Consider the following 18,240-nt stretch of genomic DNA (forward strand, 5'->3'; position numbering starts at 1 on the left):
GAAGCCCCTGGGGCTCTGGGGGAGCTCCGGGGACTGGGGCTGCTCTTGGCCGGAGCCCCCTGCGCGGGCCCTCGGGCAGAAGTGCGGGGCGCGTGGGGAGATGAGGGCGCCCTTGGCGGGGGCGACTTCCTCCCATCCGGGAGGAGCGTGTGCGCGAGCGCGACCGGAGGCGGGAGCCCCGAGACCGGGCTCGAACCCAGGGCGCCTGGGACAGCTCCTAGCGTGGGGCCGAGTGGCCGGTGCCGGGCTCCGGTGAAGGGGCGGCGTTGGGTGGGCCGGGTGTGAGCGAAGGCCGGGAGCTGCTTTTGAGCCCAGAGACCGTCTATGGCTGATCCCTGGCCGAGGTTGGGTACTGGGGGGCCACCTAGCAGGGGGACCTTGTTCTGGGCCTCGAGTGTGTGCGGGAGAGTCACGGGCTTCTCACACTGAAAGTTGTCCTCACCACCTGTTTTATGGAATTCCCACTTGTAAAAAAACCTGAACTATCAAAACCCGGTCCTGAAATAAATCCTTCCTAAAGCGGGTCTTACGATGCAAGAGCACTTTAAATGTGGTTGCACTTCTAACAACCAAATTGAACCCAGACTTTCTGGACTTACGTAAATGTCAGTTTTAGAGACTACAGTAGTGTGGTTGAGGATCCCGTTCCTTCCTGGGCTCCCCTTGGTCCCAGCCAAGGTGCTCTGACAGTGGATACCTGAACACTGTGGATCCAGATAGCAGGGTTTGAGTCCCCCTCTCCGTCACCCCCACATCTACTAGCTGTGTGGCTGGGAGCTAGTTACTTAACCACTCTGGGCTAGTACTCCATAGGGTTGTTCTCAGGATTAAGGAATTTATATGTCTAAAGAGAGTAAACAAGATCGAAATATTTGCCGTATTAGAAATATTTGCCATATTACCGTAGAGAGAATAGATGAGGGGGAAAGAACTTAGTTTCTGTTCAGTTGCCTGCGAGTGACTTCAGACAGGGCTGTGAAAGAGTGTAGGATTCTTACAATTAATTCATTATTATAATAAATGTAGTCAGCCTTTTGGGGCGCCCTCTCGGTTTCTGGATGAGTGCTTTGGGACCATGTACTCTTGCTAGCAGGTGTGGGACAGAGATGTTAGTGACGTGGATTTATAACATCCTTTACTACCCTGGAGGAATCATGGGAGGCCACAGATGGCAAAATCATCTGCTCACATAGATTCTAGACCCTTGGGTGTTCCGGTTTCCGTCGGTGCTCGTTATCAGCGAGTGGAATGGCCATGTGAGTTTTAGAAACAGAACAGTATTGGTCATCCTTGACCTACTTTATCATCTTAAGTGGGCTGAGGGGTTTTGTGGGGGTAGTTGCTGACTACTTTTCAGCTGTTGGAATTTGTACTTTTTCTGATGCTTTTCTGAGTAGCATGTTTGATTTCCTTGTAACCCTACTAGGTCTTACTGCCTTCTAAGGAACTTAGGTCTTGAACCTTTATCAAGACATTTCCACTGACAGCCATTTATGAGGAGGGAATGCTCCTGTGAGAACCAGGCCACTTTATAGATAAGAAAAGTCCAGCCCCCTTACTGGGGGGGGAAAAGCTCAAGTTCATGTTCTACTGAGTGCCATTAGGCATGACCATCTTTGTACAGAAAGGAGGCCCATTCCTGAGGTAAACAGTCATGGTTCATCCTTTGACGTGGGTGAGGAGGAGAGTACATTGTTTATTGCTGTCCCTGATTGGCATGAGGAGGGAAAGAAGGCAATTCTCCTGCCACAGGCCATAGAATGCCGCTCCTGGGGTTATACTCCTGTAGGCTCCAGTCCTTTGGTTAAAATTTGGGGTTGCATAGCAAGGTACTCTTTCTAATTATGTGGCCTTAGGCAAGTTACCTTTTCTGGTCTCCAAGTCCTGTGCTAAAAATGGGCGTGATGGTACACACCACATAGAGTAGATGAGCTACTGGTACACAGTGCTGTGTAAGCGTTATTCTTAGTTAAGCTGGCAGTTTTTGGAGGGTACTTGGACAGATACATATATCAAAATGTTAGCCATACCCCATTCCCCTTGTAAGATTTTCTCTTAAAGAAATCATATTTATTTGAGGAGGGAAGCAGTGTTAGAATTTTTAGCATTGGCCTGTTAACAGAAAAAAAATGGAGACCGTCAAATTATGTCAGTAGTGGATTAGGAACATGATACAGCCATTAAAAATGGTTACATGGGGGGTAATGGGTAATCCATAATTACTTATGTAGAAAATGTAACTTATTTTGAGTGAAAAAAGGTTACAGAAGGGAATGTATGTAGTAAGATCACATTTATATAAATTTTTAGGCCTCTGTATAGTGTAGATATGTTAGTTAAGAGTACCCACCAAAATATTAGTTCATTCTGGTGGGACTGTTGATAGTTTTTCTTTTTTTGGGTTTTCTCATTTTTGAAACTTTCACAAGGAGCTCAGTATATTGAAAAACTAATAATTCATACAGATTTTTTTTTAAAGAAGATAAACGTCTTTAAACGTAGTAGATCTCCATAGCGGATTTTCTAAGACCAGTCTTCCTCTCACGCTTACTCAGAATTAGGACTGTCTCTGCTTAGGTTCTTGATTTACTTGCTTTATTAAATATGTCAAACTCTGTAATCTTTCCTGCAGCACCATCCAGTAGAAATATAACGCCAAATTTGTGTGTAATTTAAAATTTTCTAGTAGCCACATTTAAAAAGACAAAAAGAAGTAGGTGAGATTAATTTTAATATATATTTATCCAGTATATCTAAAATATCACCTCAAGAGGAAATCAATATCAGAAATATTAATGAGATAATTTACTTTTTTCCCCCACCAAGTCTTTGCGATTTGGTGTGCTGTTTACACCTACAGCACACCTCAGTTTGGGGCAGCCACGTGTGGCCAGCGGCTGCCATGTTGCACAGCAGTTAGCAAGGGAGCCTCACTTTGTTTGGCTCGACCTCCATCCACACCCTTTCCCACCTCTTGAGATGGAAGGTGAGATCTTTCGGTTGCAAGCTACCCACCTCACCGACTCTGGGTTCCCTCCCAGCCTCCTAATTCAGGCATTTTGTTACATTATTCCCTGTACTTTAGCCTCTCCCTCCACGTATTTCTTCACTTTGTGCTCAGCTCACTCCCATCTTTAAAAAGAAAGCTTCCTTCTATCCCCCATTTTCTTACTGTCTCCTGCTCTTTCTAAGAAACTTGTTTAAAGAGTTATTGTGTGATTTTCACAGCTTGTCCCCTCCTGCTCTCTCCAGCCCTGTGCAGCCTGACTGCTGCTTACTTTCACTACTGTACCTCAACTGCCCGGGACCCCAGTGACCTCTCTGTCATTATATCCAGTGGACAGTTTGCAGTCGTTCCTACTTCACCTCCCAGTAGCCTTTGTTACTGTTGCTCATTCCGTCTTTCCCCTGGTTTATGTGAAACCACTCTCCTGATAATTCTCCATCCACTGTCCACATTGCAGCCAGAATACTCTATAGAAAGCAAATCTGATCATACCCCCTGCATGATAACCCTTTAGTGGCTTCACATCACCCTTAGTAAGGTCCACAGTTAAGTTCCTGCAATACTAGTCATGTCTATCATTCAAAGGCAGTGTTCTCAAACAGTGTCATTGTTATTCATGCCCATGGCATACTGAACATTTTTATCTTGAACACTAAAAAGACAACATGGTTTAATGGGTAGAGCTTGGAAGTAGAAGTCAGGGAGCTGCTCTCCCAGTTATATGTGTGACCACAGACGGGCCGCTTGCTCTCTATCTGCCCTTGTTTCCTTATTTACAAAATAGGGATGATTCCCACGTTCTCGTTAGTAGTGCTGTGCAAAATCAAGTGGATCCAATGCATTTGAAAGTGATTTAAAAATTCAAAGTGCTTTGAAAGTGATTTAAAAATTCAAAGTGCCTTGTAAGTATAAGGTGGAGGATTTAGCAGTAGAACAATTAACACCAGTATACACTTATTCCAGAAGAAGTTTACCATTGGGTTGTTCAAAAAGTTCCATTTGAAATCTCCCAAATTCTGTTTACAAAGTAAGCATGTGAAACTGTGACTAAGATGGCATATACACACATGCTTTCTTAGAAGACAGGTGAGTCTCTTATAATTCTTTGCATCAAGAGATTAAAAGAAGGAAATTATATGGTCATCTTCATAGATGCTGAAAAGAAAGTAATAGAAGTTTCTTTAATATCATTAAGTTTATCTGTTTCAACCCAAAAGCTAGCAAATGGAAAAATATACCTATTAAAGTAAAAAACGTTCTGTTATTTAGCATTATTCTGGAGATATTAGACAATGCAGTTAGAAAGCAAATTATATATTTTATATAATTTCATATATAATTTATGTTGTGTGTCTGTGTATACATACACAGACAAATTTAAAGGAGGTAAAATTCTGACATTACCAATTCAGAAAACTTGGGTTTTTAAAATATTCAGAACTTGTTTTTCTATGTAATTGTTATAATCTGCATGTAAGTTCCCAGAGTAGCAACAAAAATACACTTGGTCCACAGTGTGGCTAAACTATGCTATTAATGATACAGACTCTCTGTCCTTCCTTTATAAGACTGTTCACATGAACATTCTTTCGGAGCTCATCCTGCAACACTGTGAGTGCCTGATGATGTGCCATGGATAGTGTTAGTAGAAAGAAAAATATTTAAACAGTCATTGCCCTTAAGAGAGTCACAGTCTAGTAGGGGAGGCAAATAATTATTTTTCCCATCAATAAGCTTTAATAAAGATAGCGTGCTAATACTGCAGCTGAATAACACAAGAAATACCATGTGGATTATCCAAGGTCACAGAGCTAGATGTAACTTCCCCATTTTCCAGTGCCCTTGCCCATAAAACGGTGACAATAGTACTGCCTCATAGAGTGTGGTTGTACAGAATGAAGGTGTTAGTGTAGGAAAAGCACTAAGAAGAGTATTTAAATCTAGTCCCAAGGCAGCTCAAGAGGTGAGGGTGTGGGCTGTCTGTTACCTTGTTCAGCACTGCACCAGGGGAGTCTCAAATTCCAGGGGCTACAGCAGCAGCCAGGCTGGGGGTGGGAGTTGGGGAGAAGGGGGTTAGGAGAGAGCTGACCCAGGCTGTCCTCTGTGAAGGGCCTTGGTCAGTTGAAAAGGACTTTGGTGGCCCAGGTTTCCTGTCAGCGTGAACCTTGATGTTGATGGTGTGCTTTTTGTTGTTACTCCAGGTCTGATGAGCTGTACCCTCTTTATAGCAGTTAATGGTCTGTATTCGTCTAGTGATGATGTAATCGAATTAACTCCGTCAAACTTCAACCGAGAAGTTATTCAGAGTGATAGTTTGTGGCTTGTAGAATTCTATGCTCCATGGTAAGTATTATAAAATAGTTGTCAGTTATTTATGGTACTTTATAAAATTAAGAAAAATACTACATAAAAATGTAATTTTATTCAGCCATCTCGTTTACCTAGTTTACTGATTGTTTAAGAGGTAGAGGATACATCCATGTAATACTAATAAGAATAGATCTCATAACGGCAAAATATAAATAAATAAAAGAGGTAGAGGAGAGGGAAACTGTTGATTGAGTCTGTTAAAGGGTGCAGAGATTGAGCCAATGACCAAAAAAAATGGTAGAAGTAGCTAATAGTTGCAAGAAAGAAGGAAGGAAAAAACCCGTATAATTTTAGGAAGATACATCTTTATGATGAGGTAAGTGGGGTGAAGATGGAAGAGAAATTAATTTTTTTTTTTTTTGCGGTTCGCGGGCCTCTCGCTGTTGTGGCCTCTCCCGTTGCGGAGCGCAGGCTCAGCGGCCGTGGCTCACGGGCCCAGCCGCTCCGCGGCATGTGGGATCTTCCCGGACCAGGGCACGAACTCGTGTCCCCTGCATCGGCAGGAGGACTCTCAACCACTGCGCCACCAGGGAAGCCTGGGAAATTGATTTTATGCAGAGAGAATATTGGGCAAAGGAAAGGGAAGAACCAGTGGTTGACTCCATTTTGTTTCTTGAAGAGGGTTGCTTCCAAAAATATGTAATTAGAAAATTTGGTTTGATTTAAAAGCTCTTCTCTTCCTTACATCTGTTTCTGGGGCAGGGAACAAACTTGTAATTACCGTTGAAATTAATAGCGCCCAGTTTCATACAGCTGACCCTTGAGCAGCACAGGTGTGAACTGCGCCAAGTCCACTTACATGTGGATTTTTTTTTTTTCCAACAAATTTGTACTACAGTGTTACACAATCCACTGTTGGTTGAATCCATGGATACAGAGGGCTGACTGTAAAGTTACATGCAGATTATCCACTGCAGAGGGTCAGCACTTCTAACCCCCATGTTATTCAAGGGTCATCTGTGCAGTCAAAATGCAGTATTGTTTATGTAGTTAAAACCTTTAACGGAAACAAAACAAAAAACCAACAAATACACATGTATAAAATAAAGGCTATAGGATCACAAAGGAAACCTAAAATGTTGGAATAACATTATTAAAATAGCAAAATAAATCTTGATATGATTATGTACTACTCATTTACTGGAACGTAAATACCAACATCTAACAGCTAGCTACCATAATACTGAAACAGTGGTGAACATAAATGATGTTTAAAGATACCTGCAACAACTATAGTGGTGATAAGAAAATAGCTCTGATTTTTATTTGTGACAGTCACAAGTACTAACCAACTATGATATGTTAATGTTTATAACTGAAGGAAATCCTAAATTTCAATTACAGGTTAATGAAAATAGAGGATTTTTTCTTTCCCCATCAAAGTTCACAGAGCCCCTCAATTTTTATCCACCAGTCCTTTGGGGATTCTTAGACCCCAGTTGAAGAACGCTTGAGTTACAGGGTGTGCTGCTATATTTATATTTGTGGCATTTTGATCTGTCTTTACATTGCTTCACATTGGAATTGAAGGGGGTATATACTCTGACAATCTCCGATTTGAGTCCTTATTTCATTAGAATAAATTGAAATTAAAGAGATACAAAGTCCTGTAAAATTTTGACTTGTGGACTTCTAAGTAGCTCACCTAAATAGCAAAACACACTGTATATGTAGTGTGTAGGATCAGCATTTCAGGACGTTTTGCTGAAAGATCCTGACTTTTAAAATATTGGACTGGACTTCCCTGGTGGCGCAGTGGTTAAGAATCCACTTGCCAACACAGGTGACACGGGTTCGAGCCCTGGTCCGGGAAGATCCCACATGCTGTGGAGCAACTAAGCCCGTGCGCCACAGCTACTGAAGCCTGCACGCCTGGAGCCTGTGCTCCGCAGCAAGAGAGGCCACTCGGTGAGAAGCCGGTGCACCACAACGAAGAGCAGCCCCCACTCGCCGTAACTAGAGAAAGCCCGTGCACAGCAATGAAGACCAATGCAGCCAGAAATAAATAAATAAAATAAAATATTGGAATAAGCTTAAGCCCCTATGAAAGGTGATGTTACATAGTGATTAAGAATGTGGGATCTGGAGCCAGGAAAACCTGTCAGGCAGCTTTGTCACTGGGTGGTATTGGGAGGGTTTCCTAACTTCTCAGGCTCTGTTTCATCATCTGTAAAATGAAAATGACAAAGCCTGCTTGCAGGGTGGTTGTGCTGATTAAATGAAATCCTGTATGAAGAGTGCTCATCGTGGTGTTGGCACGTGGCATTGGCTCATTAGATCCTTAGAGACTTAATTAGAAGAAAATATACTTTGTTTAAAAAAGGAAAAAGTCACCTATATAGATAAACTAGCTATGCTGTCTTCATACAATGGGTATTATACAATGATGAAAATAATACAGCTACCTATAACCTCGATGACTGATTTAAACATAACAGTTTTCTGTATATATAATGTTTAAAAGCAGTTTTCTGTGTGTGTTATATTTCACGATAATTCTTTTCAAGTACTGGTACCTAAAAGATTAAGATTATTCTTTCTTGTGTTCATGTGACTGTCACTCATTCGTGTTCTTTTATCACCACCTTGCAGTATCAAGTGCTTTTCACTTGTTAGCCATACTAAATTGGAACTACATGTGCATTTTTACCTCTACAAGCTGCTTGTGGGAGCCAAAGAACGTTGAGATTTAGGCACTGGAGATCTAGACTCTAAAACAGTTGCCTCATCTATAAAATGAAAAGTTTGGACTAGATCAGGGACTAAATCAAACCTTAATAGGTTTAAGAATCACTAGTAGAACTTATTAAAATACAGGTTCCTGAAACCCTTCTCTAGGAACTCTGGTTTCTTGGGGCCCAAGAACCTGCACTTCGCTAAGCCATACAACTGGGACCACACGAGAGGCACATTTGACCAGATAAACACTAAAGTTTCCACTCAGGGAGAGAGTTATGAATGATAGTGTTTGTTTAAACTGTTTAAATACACTTTAACTCAGCAGTAATTTGGAAGCTTTTTTATTATGATATGAAAGAGGATCATAGTAAAATCAGGACAGTGAGTTCCTTCAGGTCACCGATCATGTTTTTTTAGTGCTCTTCTCCCTGCAGGTCCCCACCCTCAGTGCATGTCACTCAGTAGACTGTTGGTGAATGTTTCTTGAATTGGGAATCAAGGACTTAACTGTTGCCTTTGTGTTTTCATCCCCTGAAAGGTGTGGCCACTGCCAAAGGTTAACACCAGAATGGAAGAAAGTAGCAACTGCATTAAAAGTGAGTTTCTGAGATGTCCACATTCACCTGTGTATGTTAAAATAAGTTTAATTAAGCAAATGGGCTTAATGTACAATAGGAAGATAATTTGCATATTGAAGCCCACTACTCTTGTTCTGGTGCCAAAATTATGTAGGGAGCAAAGGGATACTGTACATTCTAATTTTTATCTCGTCTGCTTTTATTAATTCTGTTGCCCAGTTAAATGGCATAATTATGCTTAGCCGTGCTGATTCTGGGAGCTGCACAGTTTCCTCACAGGCTGACTTGCATGTTGCCCAGCTTTCCATTTAGGAATGGTTTCCCAGGCTAAAGTTCTCATTGATTCTGTTGACAAATGGAACCTGGCCCTTTACTATCTTGTCTCTGAGTCTACATCATCAGATGATGGGTTCTTGTGGAATCTGCTCTGGTTGAAAGAAAAATAGATATTTCTTTTATGTTTGCACAGGATGTTGTAAAAGTTGGTGCAGTTGACGCAGATAAACATCAGTCCCTGGGAGGTCAATATGGCGTTCAGGGATTTCCTACCATTAAGATTTTTGGATCTAATAAAAACCAACCAGAAGATTATCAGGGTAAGGACTTTTCCTAATTACTTCATTCCATTGGTTGGAATTTTAATTTGAGCAGGTAGGTAGAAAATAGGGAACCTGGGACTCTCTAACCTGTTGGCCCTGCTACCTGCAAGTTTCTCACCCTCTTCGTGCCTGAATTTCCTTATCTGTCAAATGGTATAGAGTAATTCCTACCTCTTCTGGGTTGCTCTAAAGATTTAATATGTGTCAAACAGGTAAAAGTTTTTTTGTTACTGTTTATACTAGGTTAGGCCCACGGGCTTAGCAATGGGAGAGTAGTGATGTTTCGTGCTTCCCTCTTTTTCGTTACAGTTTTTAAAAGATACTAGTTACTGAATATTTTATAGTTAGTTAACATTTAATAAGTTTCTGTAATTACTTAATATTTGAAAAGATCTGCAAGTGTTTTCTTGCTCTGATTGCTCGTCCCTTCACTGGGGCGGGTCTAGCATATCAGCGTGGAAAAAGAAGAGTCCTGTAATTTGGAAGTCAGTTTAAACTATTGCTATTACTATGGAGTATTTTGCCCGTGAATCTTTATGCCTTGTAAACATGTATAGTATCTGAATATTAAAGCTATTATTTAATCTTTTGAACTATTGATAATAAAGAAGTCCCACAAGTTCTTCATTTTATAGACAGTGGTCAGTTGTATCTGCTGTGAGTCACTGAGGCAAGTGGGCAGAGGATCTTGGCTCAGACTCCCTGTTCTTTTACAGAATCGCCTGTTATTTAAGATGTCACAAAGCATCATATTTAAGACAGTCAGAATTGCTAAGTTGAGCCATACCCAGGGTCCAATAAAAGTATTGGGCGTAATGTATTTAAAGTTTAAATTATGGCTCATTTGATCTTTTTTTTAAAAAGATTTTGTTACAAGGGGCATGTAAGTGACTAAACTTAGAGTCTGAAATCTTAGGTTTTGCTTTATGTGAGAAGAACAAGTTTTCAGGGTTGGAGCGGGGGAGAATCAGCATCACGATAAAAACAGAGTGACTGTTGTCTCATCTGTACTTGGTGTCCTGCATTGTATCCAGCGGATTGAGAAAACATTCTCAGAAAAGGGAATGTGAAGGGAGCAGAGAAACCATAGCGTGAGCTTTGAAGACAGCCTGGCCTGGGTTTAACTGCTGGCTAAACAGAATACCTTATCTCTCTGGATCTGCTTCTTGGTTGTAAAATGGGGATGTGAAAATCTGTTTTAGGCTACTGGAAGTTTTACTGAAATAGTACATGTAAAGCATGTAACTTGGTAAATGTCGGTGTGGTTGGTACCTCACCGAGATGGGGGTCAAAATACTTGGGGATGAGGCCTTAGACACATCATTTCTCCTAGACTCCCCAGCTCTAAAGTTCCATAAGATGATCAGTTTCATTTTTCAGTTTCATTTTTCTGACTAACCACCTGCTTTTCTGCTTTGGAATATAATTTGTTCATTTTGCTAACTTGTAAAAATGGAATGTTTAGAGCAGGGGTTAGCGTTTGTCCTGCTGCTTGTCTTTGTAAATGAAGTTTTTCAAAACACAGTCACACTTGTTCATTCACATGGTCTATGCCTACTTTCACACTAAAACAGCAGAATTGAGTAGCTGCAGCAGTATGGCCTGCAAAGATGAAAATAATAACTGTTTGGTCTTTTGCAGGAACAGTTGGCTCACCCTTGGTCTAGAGTGAGAGAACCCTCTCTGTCTTTTTCCCTAGTGTATTTCTTTTTTTTTCTCTTTTTTTTTTTTATATTTTCACTTTAAAAAAGATATTTATTTGGCTGCGTTGGGTCTTCGTTGCTGTGCGCAGGCTTTCTCTAGTTGCAGCGAGCGGGGGCTACTCTTTGTTGCGGTGCACAGGCTTCTCATTGCGGTGGCTTCTCTTGTTACGGAGCACGGACTCTAGGCGTGCGGGCTTCAGTAGTTGTGCCACGTGGGCTCAGTAGTTGTGGCTCGTGGGCTTTAGAGCACAGGCTCAGTAGTTGCGGCGCATGGGCTTAGTTGCTCCATGGCATGTGGGATCTTCCCGGACCAGAGATCAAACCCGTGTCCCCTGCATTGGCAGGTGGATTCTTAACCACTGTGCCACCAGGGAAGTCCCCCTAGTGTTTTTCTTGATTTGGTATATTTCCAGGTGGAGATTGGTGGTGGAAGGGGCACTGGTTCAGAAAGTGGAGGTGTCTGCAGTAGGTAAGGAGCAGAAGGCAGTTTTATGTTGAGGTCTTGCCTTTCTGTCTCAGGAAGTGACATACTTGGTAATCTCAGCCAGGATGTAGTGCAGGATGATCTGAACACACTCCGAATGCTGCTATTGTGTATTTTCTTTCTAATGTCAAGTCTGAAGCGTTCTCAGAAGTTTTTAATCTCTTCCTGGGCAGTTTGATTAGAAAACTCTATTTTTAAGAAAGGAGAAGAAAGAAGAAACTTTCTAAAAAGATTTTGTTAGTTTTGCCTTTAAACTCTGAAGATAGTCTCAAGGCATATATTATCCATATAATAGTCCCCTAACTTCTTCTTGAGCACATAGTTTTTGGTAAACTTCCAAAGGCTATTGTCACTATCTTTAATACGGGGCTTGTTACTTCCTGTATTAGGAGTAAGTTCAGCTACAGAACCTAAAAGCCCAAAATAAGTGTTTTAAGCAAGGTAGAAAACAGTGGATTGCTTTCCAGTTTCTTAGCTTCGGACCCCTCGTATCCTACTTCTTATTACCTCATAGAAATAGTTTTTCCATTTGCCTCATTTGGTGCTTTGTGTTTAGAAATTTCCCCTGCTCTCTCAGCTAGATAGCCTTCTTTTTCATCTGTGTACGTGTTATACATTCAGTAAACATTTGTGACCTGTTCCCAATAGTAGATGGCACTTATGGGTGAGCAGAATGTCCTCGTTCACACTAACAACCTAACACTGAAGAAGAGGGTTTAGTTTTTCCCAGCGTAAAGTCTAGCAGGAAATACGTTCTGGAGGAAACTGGCTGTCTTAAAGATACACGTGGTGTTAGGTCTGTTTGAACATCAGATGAAGCTGACAGGTATGTAAAGGTTCACGTCTTCAGGTAGCATCCGATGTAGGCTCCCAGCCCGCCCGCCCCTGCTCACTTGATGGCCCGTTGTCTTCCCATAGGTGGCAGAACTGGTGAAGCCATCGTAGACGCTGCTCTCGGTGCTCTGCGCCAGCTCGTAAAGGGCCGCCTTGGGGGCAGGAGTGGTGGATATAGTTCTGGAAAACAAGTAAGGCTGTGTATAATGTCAGTTTTTAATGTGGCATGATCTTTAAGCCTGACTGTAAACTCCGCGTAGAAGATAATTACTTCTTAAAATATTTTAAATTGGTGGACTTTTGGTTAAAAAGTAATAGGAGGTTGACTCCCTCCAAAAGGGAGTCAGACACCCAGCCTACTCGCGTGGCCCCTCAGAATCACTGTTGCCATAGCCAGTCCTAGGGCATCCGCCACAGCCGCAGGCCAGGAACCACGGCCCGAGATGGCTTCCTTGGCCCAGGGCCGAAGTACAAGAGTTTGGCCTACAGTGGAAGAAAGAGCCCCAGTCTGTGGGAGTGGGAATCTGGCTTCCATGGCGTTTGTAGTTCCAAAGTGGAGAGAGGGAGACCAGCTCTACTCCAGGTCAGCTTTGGGCAAACGTGGATGAAATTTGTATGACCTCCTGGCCCGTGTCTGTGGCAATCAAGCTGAAATCCCTGGGCATCTTTACATAAATGGACAGGGAAGAAGATTCCTGTTCTCTGGGTTGGTATTACAGATTCCCGTGTGTGAAATGTGGCGTAGTTACGTTCTTGTGCAAAGGCATTGAATTCTCCCTGGTACACACAGGCACACCTCGTTGTGTTGCACTTTCTACAGAGTGAAGGTCTGTGGCGACCTTGTGTCGAGCAAGCCTCTTGGTGCCATTTTTCCAGCAGCATTTGCTCACTGTCGCATTTTGATGATTCTTGCAATATTTCAAAGTTTTTCATTATATTTATGGTGATCTTGGTCGGTGATCTTTGGTGTTACTATTACAAAAAGATTATGATTTGCTGAAGGCTCAGATAAGGGTTAGCATTTTTCGGCACTGAAGTACTTTCTGATTACTGTGCGGTCCTTGTCTCTTAGATACAATGCTAGTACACACTTACTAGACTACAGTATAGTGCAAACATAACCTTTATGTGCACCAGGAGGCCAGAGCATTCGTGTGACTTGCTTTATTGCGATGCTCACTTTATTGCAGTGGTCAGGAACCGAACCCGCAGTATCTCCAAGGTCTGCCTGCGTGTGTACACACAGCCCTTCACTCTTTCAGGAGGCCAGTGAGACTAGCTTCTTTAGACAGGCTCAGAGCTTACCAGAGATTTCATGATTTTGCCTTTTATTTCAGACTTAGACATTTAATGAGCACAGTTGTCTTTCCTACCCCCATGGCTTTTGGCCCAGGCAACGGAAAGCATTGTATCGATTCTGACTGCTTTGTGGGTTTAGCACTGAAGAAAACTCTTTGAAAAGATAAAAGGATTAAATGTTATTTTTAGCTTTCTTAAATGGTAGGGACTTTATGAAGAGGTACTAACTGGATGTCCTGGGATGAACCGGCGCTGTTCTGAATTAGAATGGTGTTATCAAGGTGGTTCTTTGAGCCATGCTGAGGTTTCTCTTAATGAAGATAGCAGGGGGGGTGGAGTTCAGATACACGTTCCATATTACACTGAGTGTACTGCGAATTGTTTGAAAGTAAATACCGCTTGCCAAGTACAAAGAATAATATTAAGGAATGTCCCCAATCTGAGTAAAATAGTTTTCAGCTGAAAGAACTCAAAACTTTTAAGTTGTAGAAATGATCATTGTTATACATATATTTAGAATAGGATTAGTGTTCGTTTGGGCCAAGTTGTAACTTAAGGTTTAATGTCACAAATGACAGGGTAGAAGTGACAGTTCAAGTAAGAAGGACGTGATTGAGCTGACGGACGACACCTTTGATAAGAGTGTTCTTGACAGTGAAGATGTTTGGATGGTTGAGTTCTATGCTCCTTGGTGTGGACACTGCAAAAAGTAAGTGCTTTGTACCAGGTGCTTTTTTAAGTCAGGTGCTTTTAGTCTGTCCACGTGGCTCACTTTGAAAGAGCTGAATCGGGTCATCGGTAACCTCCAGGATCTCCTCCCCAAAAGCTCCGGCTCCGAGTGAATGTTAAACATTGGCATTAGGGCCGAGTGTTTCCTCTTGTCATATTTTCAGTGATTAACAGGGAGCCGGCATCCAGATTTGGGGGGCGTGGTGGACGAAGGACCAGGAAGTGAATGTGAAGGGGGCATCATGCCTTTCGTAAAGCTACACACAGTGTTTCCCAAGTGTGATTTAACCGGATTGGGCAGAAATGCACACACCAGTTAAAGTATTTGTGCCTACAGTTAAAATACACTTTTAAAGCGCAGGTCTTTTTCTACAGTCTAGAGCCAGAATGGGCTGCGGCAGCTACAGAGGTAAAAGAGCAAACGAAAGGAAAAGTGAAACTCGCAGCTGTGGACGCCACCGTGAACCAGGTTCTAGCCAGCCGATACGAGGTGCGTGTGCTTACGAGGCTGGTGTCTTTGTGAGGTGCCCTGTGTTTTCACCTGCTACACCGTCTGGTGCTCCTGGGCTCTCTAGGACGTGGGAGGGGGGAGGCTAGCCGTTTTGTAATGACGAAATTAAATCGTTTTACTGTTGTAACAAGTGAATCTGGCACTCAAGACTGTTGGGGGCTTTTTAGTTTTGTTTGTTTTGTTTTCAGTATCGCACTACCTGTGTGTTTAATGTGAGCCCGAGCTTTCGCAGGTTATTCGTACAGCTTTTGAAGTTGGTTCATTTGTTCTAGAGCACATAGACTGTGTTAAGTATATATCCAGGGTTTGAATAAGATTCGGCTAAGCCTGGCAGTGAGACTGTTAAAACCCCCTGATTAACAGACCTCTGTGTGCTGTCCCTTACACATCGATGCAGGCCAGGGAATATTTTTGTTACATTAAATTACCTATAAGGTAGTTTTAGAAACCATAAAGATCTTATTTCTTATGAAATGGTAATTTGATTTGTACTCTGATATTTTTTAATAGATTAGGGGATTTCCTACAATCAAGATATTTCAGAAAGGCGAGTCTCCTGTGGATTATGATGGGGGACGGACGAGATCCGACATCGTTTCCCGGGCCCTGGATTTGTTTTCTGATAACGCCCCGCCTCCTGAGCTCCTTGAGGTAATTAAACCTCTTCAATTACTTGTAGTAAGGGAAGCTTTTCCAGGCTGATGATAGAGGATATTAAAGCAGTAATAGCTTGCTGTCTTTTCCAATAAGCTCTTTCTCTTCTCTTTTAAAATCTCTCTTTAGAGTGTTTTTGTACTTTCAGATGGGGAAAACTTGTCTGAAAATGGCTGCCCGTCATAAGTTTTAGTGCCAAAGTAATCGCACTGTGAGCAGAAGTGTACCTTAGCGTCTTAAAGATAGAACGAATCCATTCTTTCATTTATCGTTCTCAAAACACTAGCTAACGTTCTTTGAGCACCTGACCATGTGACAAGCACTGTTCTGGTGCGTCTGTGTGGACTTTCCTCATTTAATTCTCCTCTGAACACTTAGAGGTAGATACTGTTTTTAATCTCCATTTTAAATATGGGGACACAGGCACAGAGAGCCTCAAATTCATGTAAATATACGATACGTGTAAATGTGTCTTTTTTATCTGTCTAAACGACTAAATGTCGTAGCCAGGCTACGTGCAGGTATTCTGACCGTGTGTATATACAAATGCCTCAGCACCACCGAGGATAGATGGCTGAGGGGTAAAAGCAGAAGTCTTCACAGAACGTCTCGTGGTGTTTCTGTAACGCACACAGAAGTGTTACTTGGGAAGAAGCTTATCTAGCTCTTGAGTTGCTTTGCTCTTAACGAGAGTGACGGCGCTCACGCCAGCTTACCTCTGGGCTTTGTGTCACGTGGCCTTCCAACACCCTGTCTTCTGCGCCCCGCAGATCCTCAGCGAGGACATCGCCAGGAAGGCGTGCGAGGAGTACCAGCTCTGCGTCGTGGCTGTGCTGCCGCATATTCTAGACACGGGTATGGTGCGCCGCTTTCCATTCGTTGTGCTGTGTTCCTCGCTCTGAGAATGCTTAATTGACAGATTAATTTTACCCATTCCTTTATTTTTACCTTAAAATTTTTTTGTCCGTTTACATCAGGAGCTGCAGGCAGAAATTCTTACTTGGAAGTTCTTCTGAAGTTGGCAGACAAATACAAAAAGAAAATATGGGGGTAAGTTATCGAACTTCTAGTGTCGTCCGGGTGGGAAAGTGCAGCGCTGTGCGAAAGCGGCTCCCTCTGTGTCTTCCGTAGGCTCTGTTCCTGTGCTCACTTTGGCATGTTTTTCTATTTAGGATATAAAAACACTGACCACCTAGGAGGAAATGAAGTCATGCAGGACTCTTATTTATAACACGCTTATTTGTACCCCAGCACACTTTTTCTTAGAGGAATCGTGTTCTGATGGCGGTTGGGTTCTAGGCTAGCAGGCAAAAACGCCATTAGTGACAGAGTTCAATTCTAGCACAGCCTTGAAGGCTAGATAAAGAAAGCAGAAGCAGAGGTGTGTACCCTCTCTGAGTGAGGACCGGACGCAGGCAAATGTTTAAAACAAAGCTTGTCTCTGTTTCCATTGTATTAATAATCTTTTTGCTCCATGTCGTCCGTATCCGCTGCTGTCCCAGGCACCACGTGTCCCTGCTGTCCCTCTCACAGTGGCCTCACACCGCCTCCGTTAGTCCAGCAGGTGTTTACTGTGTGCCTGCAGAAGGCTGCGTGCCCAAGTTCCTTATTCTTCTCCCTTGTATGAGTGGAGGGAAGAGCTTTTTTTGGTTTGTTTTTTGAGCGTTTTCTCCTTTTTTTTCTTGTGGCCTCTCTGCGGGGCATGCGGGATCTTACCCCGACCAGGGACCGGACAGCCCGGGAGGCCCCAAGGGCAGAGATGTGGTTGAGCATTTTTGTATGTATTAAATAATGGCGCATCCTTAACTTCTAAAAAGAAGTTGTTACACTGCTAAAGTACGTGCTTAATAACCCAAACGACGTTGGTAGGATTTCAGGTAACAGAGAAAATTCATCAGGTTTGTTGGACAGTATTTTGGGGACTGAGGGGAAAAAGAGTCCTAGAGATAGACCAGTCTGTTTGGGGGACTTCCGGGGTTAGGGTCTAGGGAACATAGGAGAGGAACTGTAGTTACTTCAGAGCACATCTAGAACACGTTATTTTAAAAACTAATCTTGAATTTTTCATTTATTTTTTCACCTGTTTCATTCAAAGGATGTGTAATCTTTTGTTCTTTAATTGTTAGTCAGGTTCTGACTAACTCAAAAGGGACCTTTGCCCTAAAAACCAATCTGCTTTTCTAGGTGGCTGTGGACAGAAGCCGGAGCCCAGTCTGAACTTGAGAATGCGCTGGGGATTGGAGGGTTCGGGTACCCCGCCATGGCAGCTATTAACGCACGCAAGATGAAATTTGCTCTTCTGAAGGGATCGTTCAGTGAGCAAGGCATTAATGAGTTTCTCAGGTAATTCCTTGCTTCTTTGAGTTGTTTTTGTTTTGTCTCTTTGTTTGGTTCTATTGTGGTAATTGGTTCCAAACTAGATTTATATAGACTAGGCAATAAATGGAATAGTTTTGGATTTCCCATTTCAGAGAATTAACGTTTATAAATTAGAGCTTTGGAGTCGTCTTCCTGTGCCGTGGAAGTCTTCTACTTAGTGAGTGATACTAGTACATTCCTCCTCTCGGGCCACCTTGCCATTCTGTGCACTTGGCATTGGGCTTGTCCTCATTCTCATAAAGGTCTCATATGAGACGCAAGAGGGAAGACACATGGGAGCACATGTATATGTATAGCTGATTCACTTTGTTATAAATCAGAAACTAACACACCATTGTAAAGCAATTATACCCCAATAAAGATGTTAAAAAAAAAAAAAAAAAAAAAAGTCCCAAAAGGGAAAAAAACCACCCC

At 42.4% G+C, this 18,240-nt stretch overlaps 1 protein-coding gene across 1 annotated transcript in view; it reads left to right on the plus strand.

Annotated features, from left to right (window-relative positions):
• The window catches only part of PDIA6 (protein disulfide isomerase family A member 6), a 31,290-nt gene that overhangs the window by 8,435 nt on the left and 4,615 nt on the right, over positions 1-18,240 (plus strand). The window contains exons 2-11 of the mRNA XM_024737716.1: positions 5,153-5,350; positions 8,595-8,652; positions 9,104-9,230; positions 12,339-12,445; positions 14,132-14,262; positions 14,658-14,772; positions 15,304-15,444; positions 16,218-16,302; positions 16,425-16,497; positions 17,632-17,790. Coding sequence (XP_024593484.1) covers positions 5,153-5,350; positions 8,595-8,652; positions 9,104-9,230; positions 12,339-12,445; positions 14,132-14,262; positions 14,658-14,772; positions 15,304-15,444; positions 16,218-16,302; positions 16,425-16,497; positions 17,632-17,790 — 1,194 coding nt within the window. The remainder of the gene's footprint in view (positions 1-5,152; positions 5,351-8,594; positions 8,653-9,103; positions 9,231-12,338; positions 12,446-14,131; positions 14,263-14,657; positions 14,773-15,303; positions 15,445-16,217; positions 16,303-16,424; positions 16,498-17,631; positions 17,791-18,240) is intronic.

Source organism: Neophocaena asiaeorientalis, unplaced genomic scaffold (assembly GCF_003031525.2).
Source record: "Neophocaena asiaeorientalis asiaeorientalis breed wild unplaced genomic scaffold, Neophocaena_asiaeorientalis_V1.1 scaffold396, whole genome shotgun sequence".
Lineage (NCBI taxonomy): Eukaryota > Metazoa > Chordata > Mammalia > Artiodactyla > Phocoenidae > Neophocaena > Neophocaena asiaeorientalis.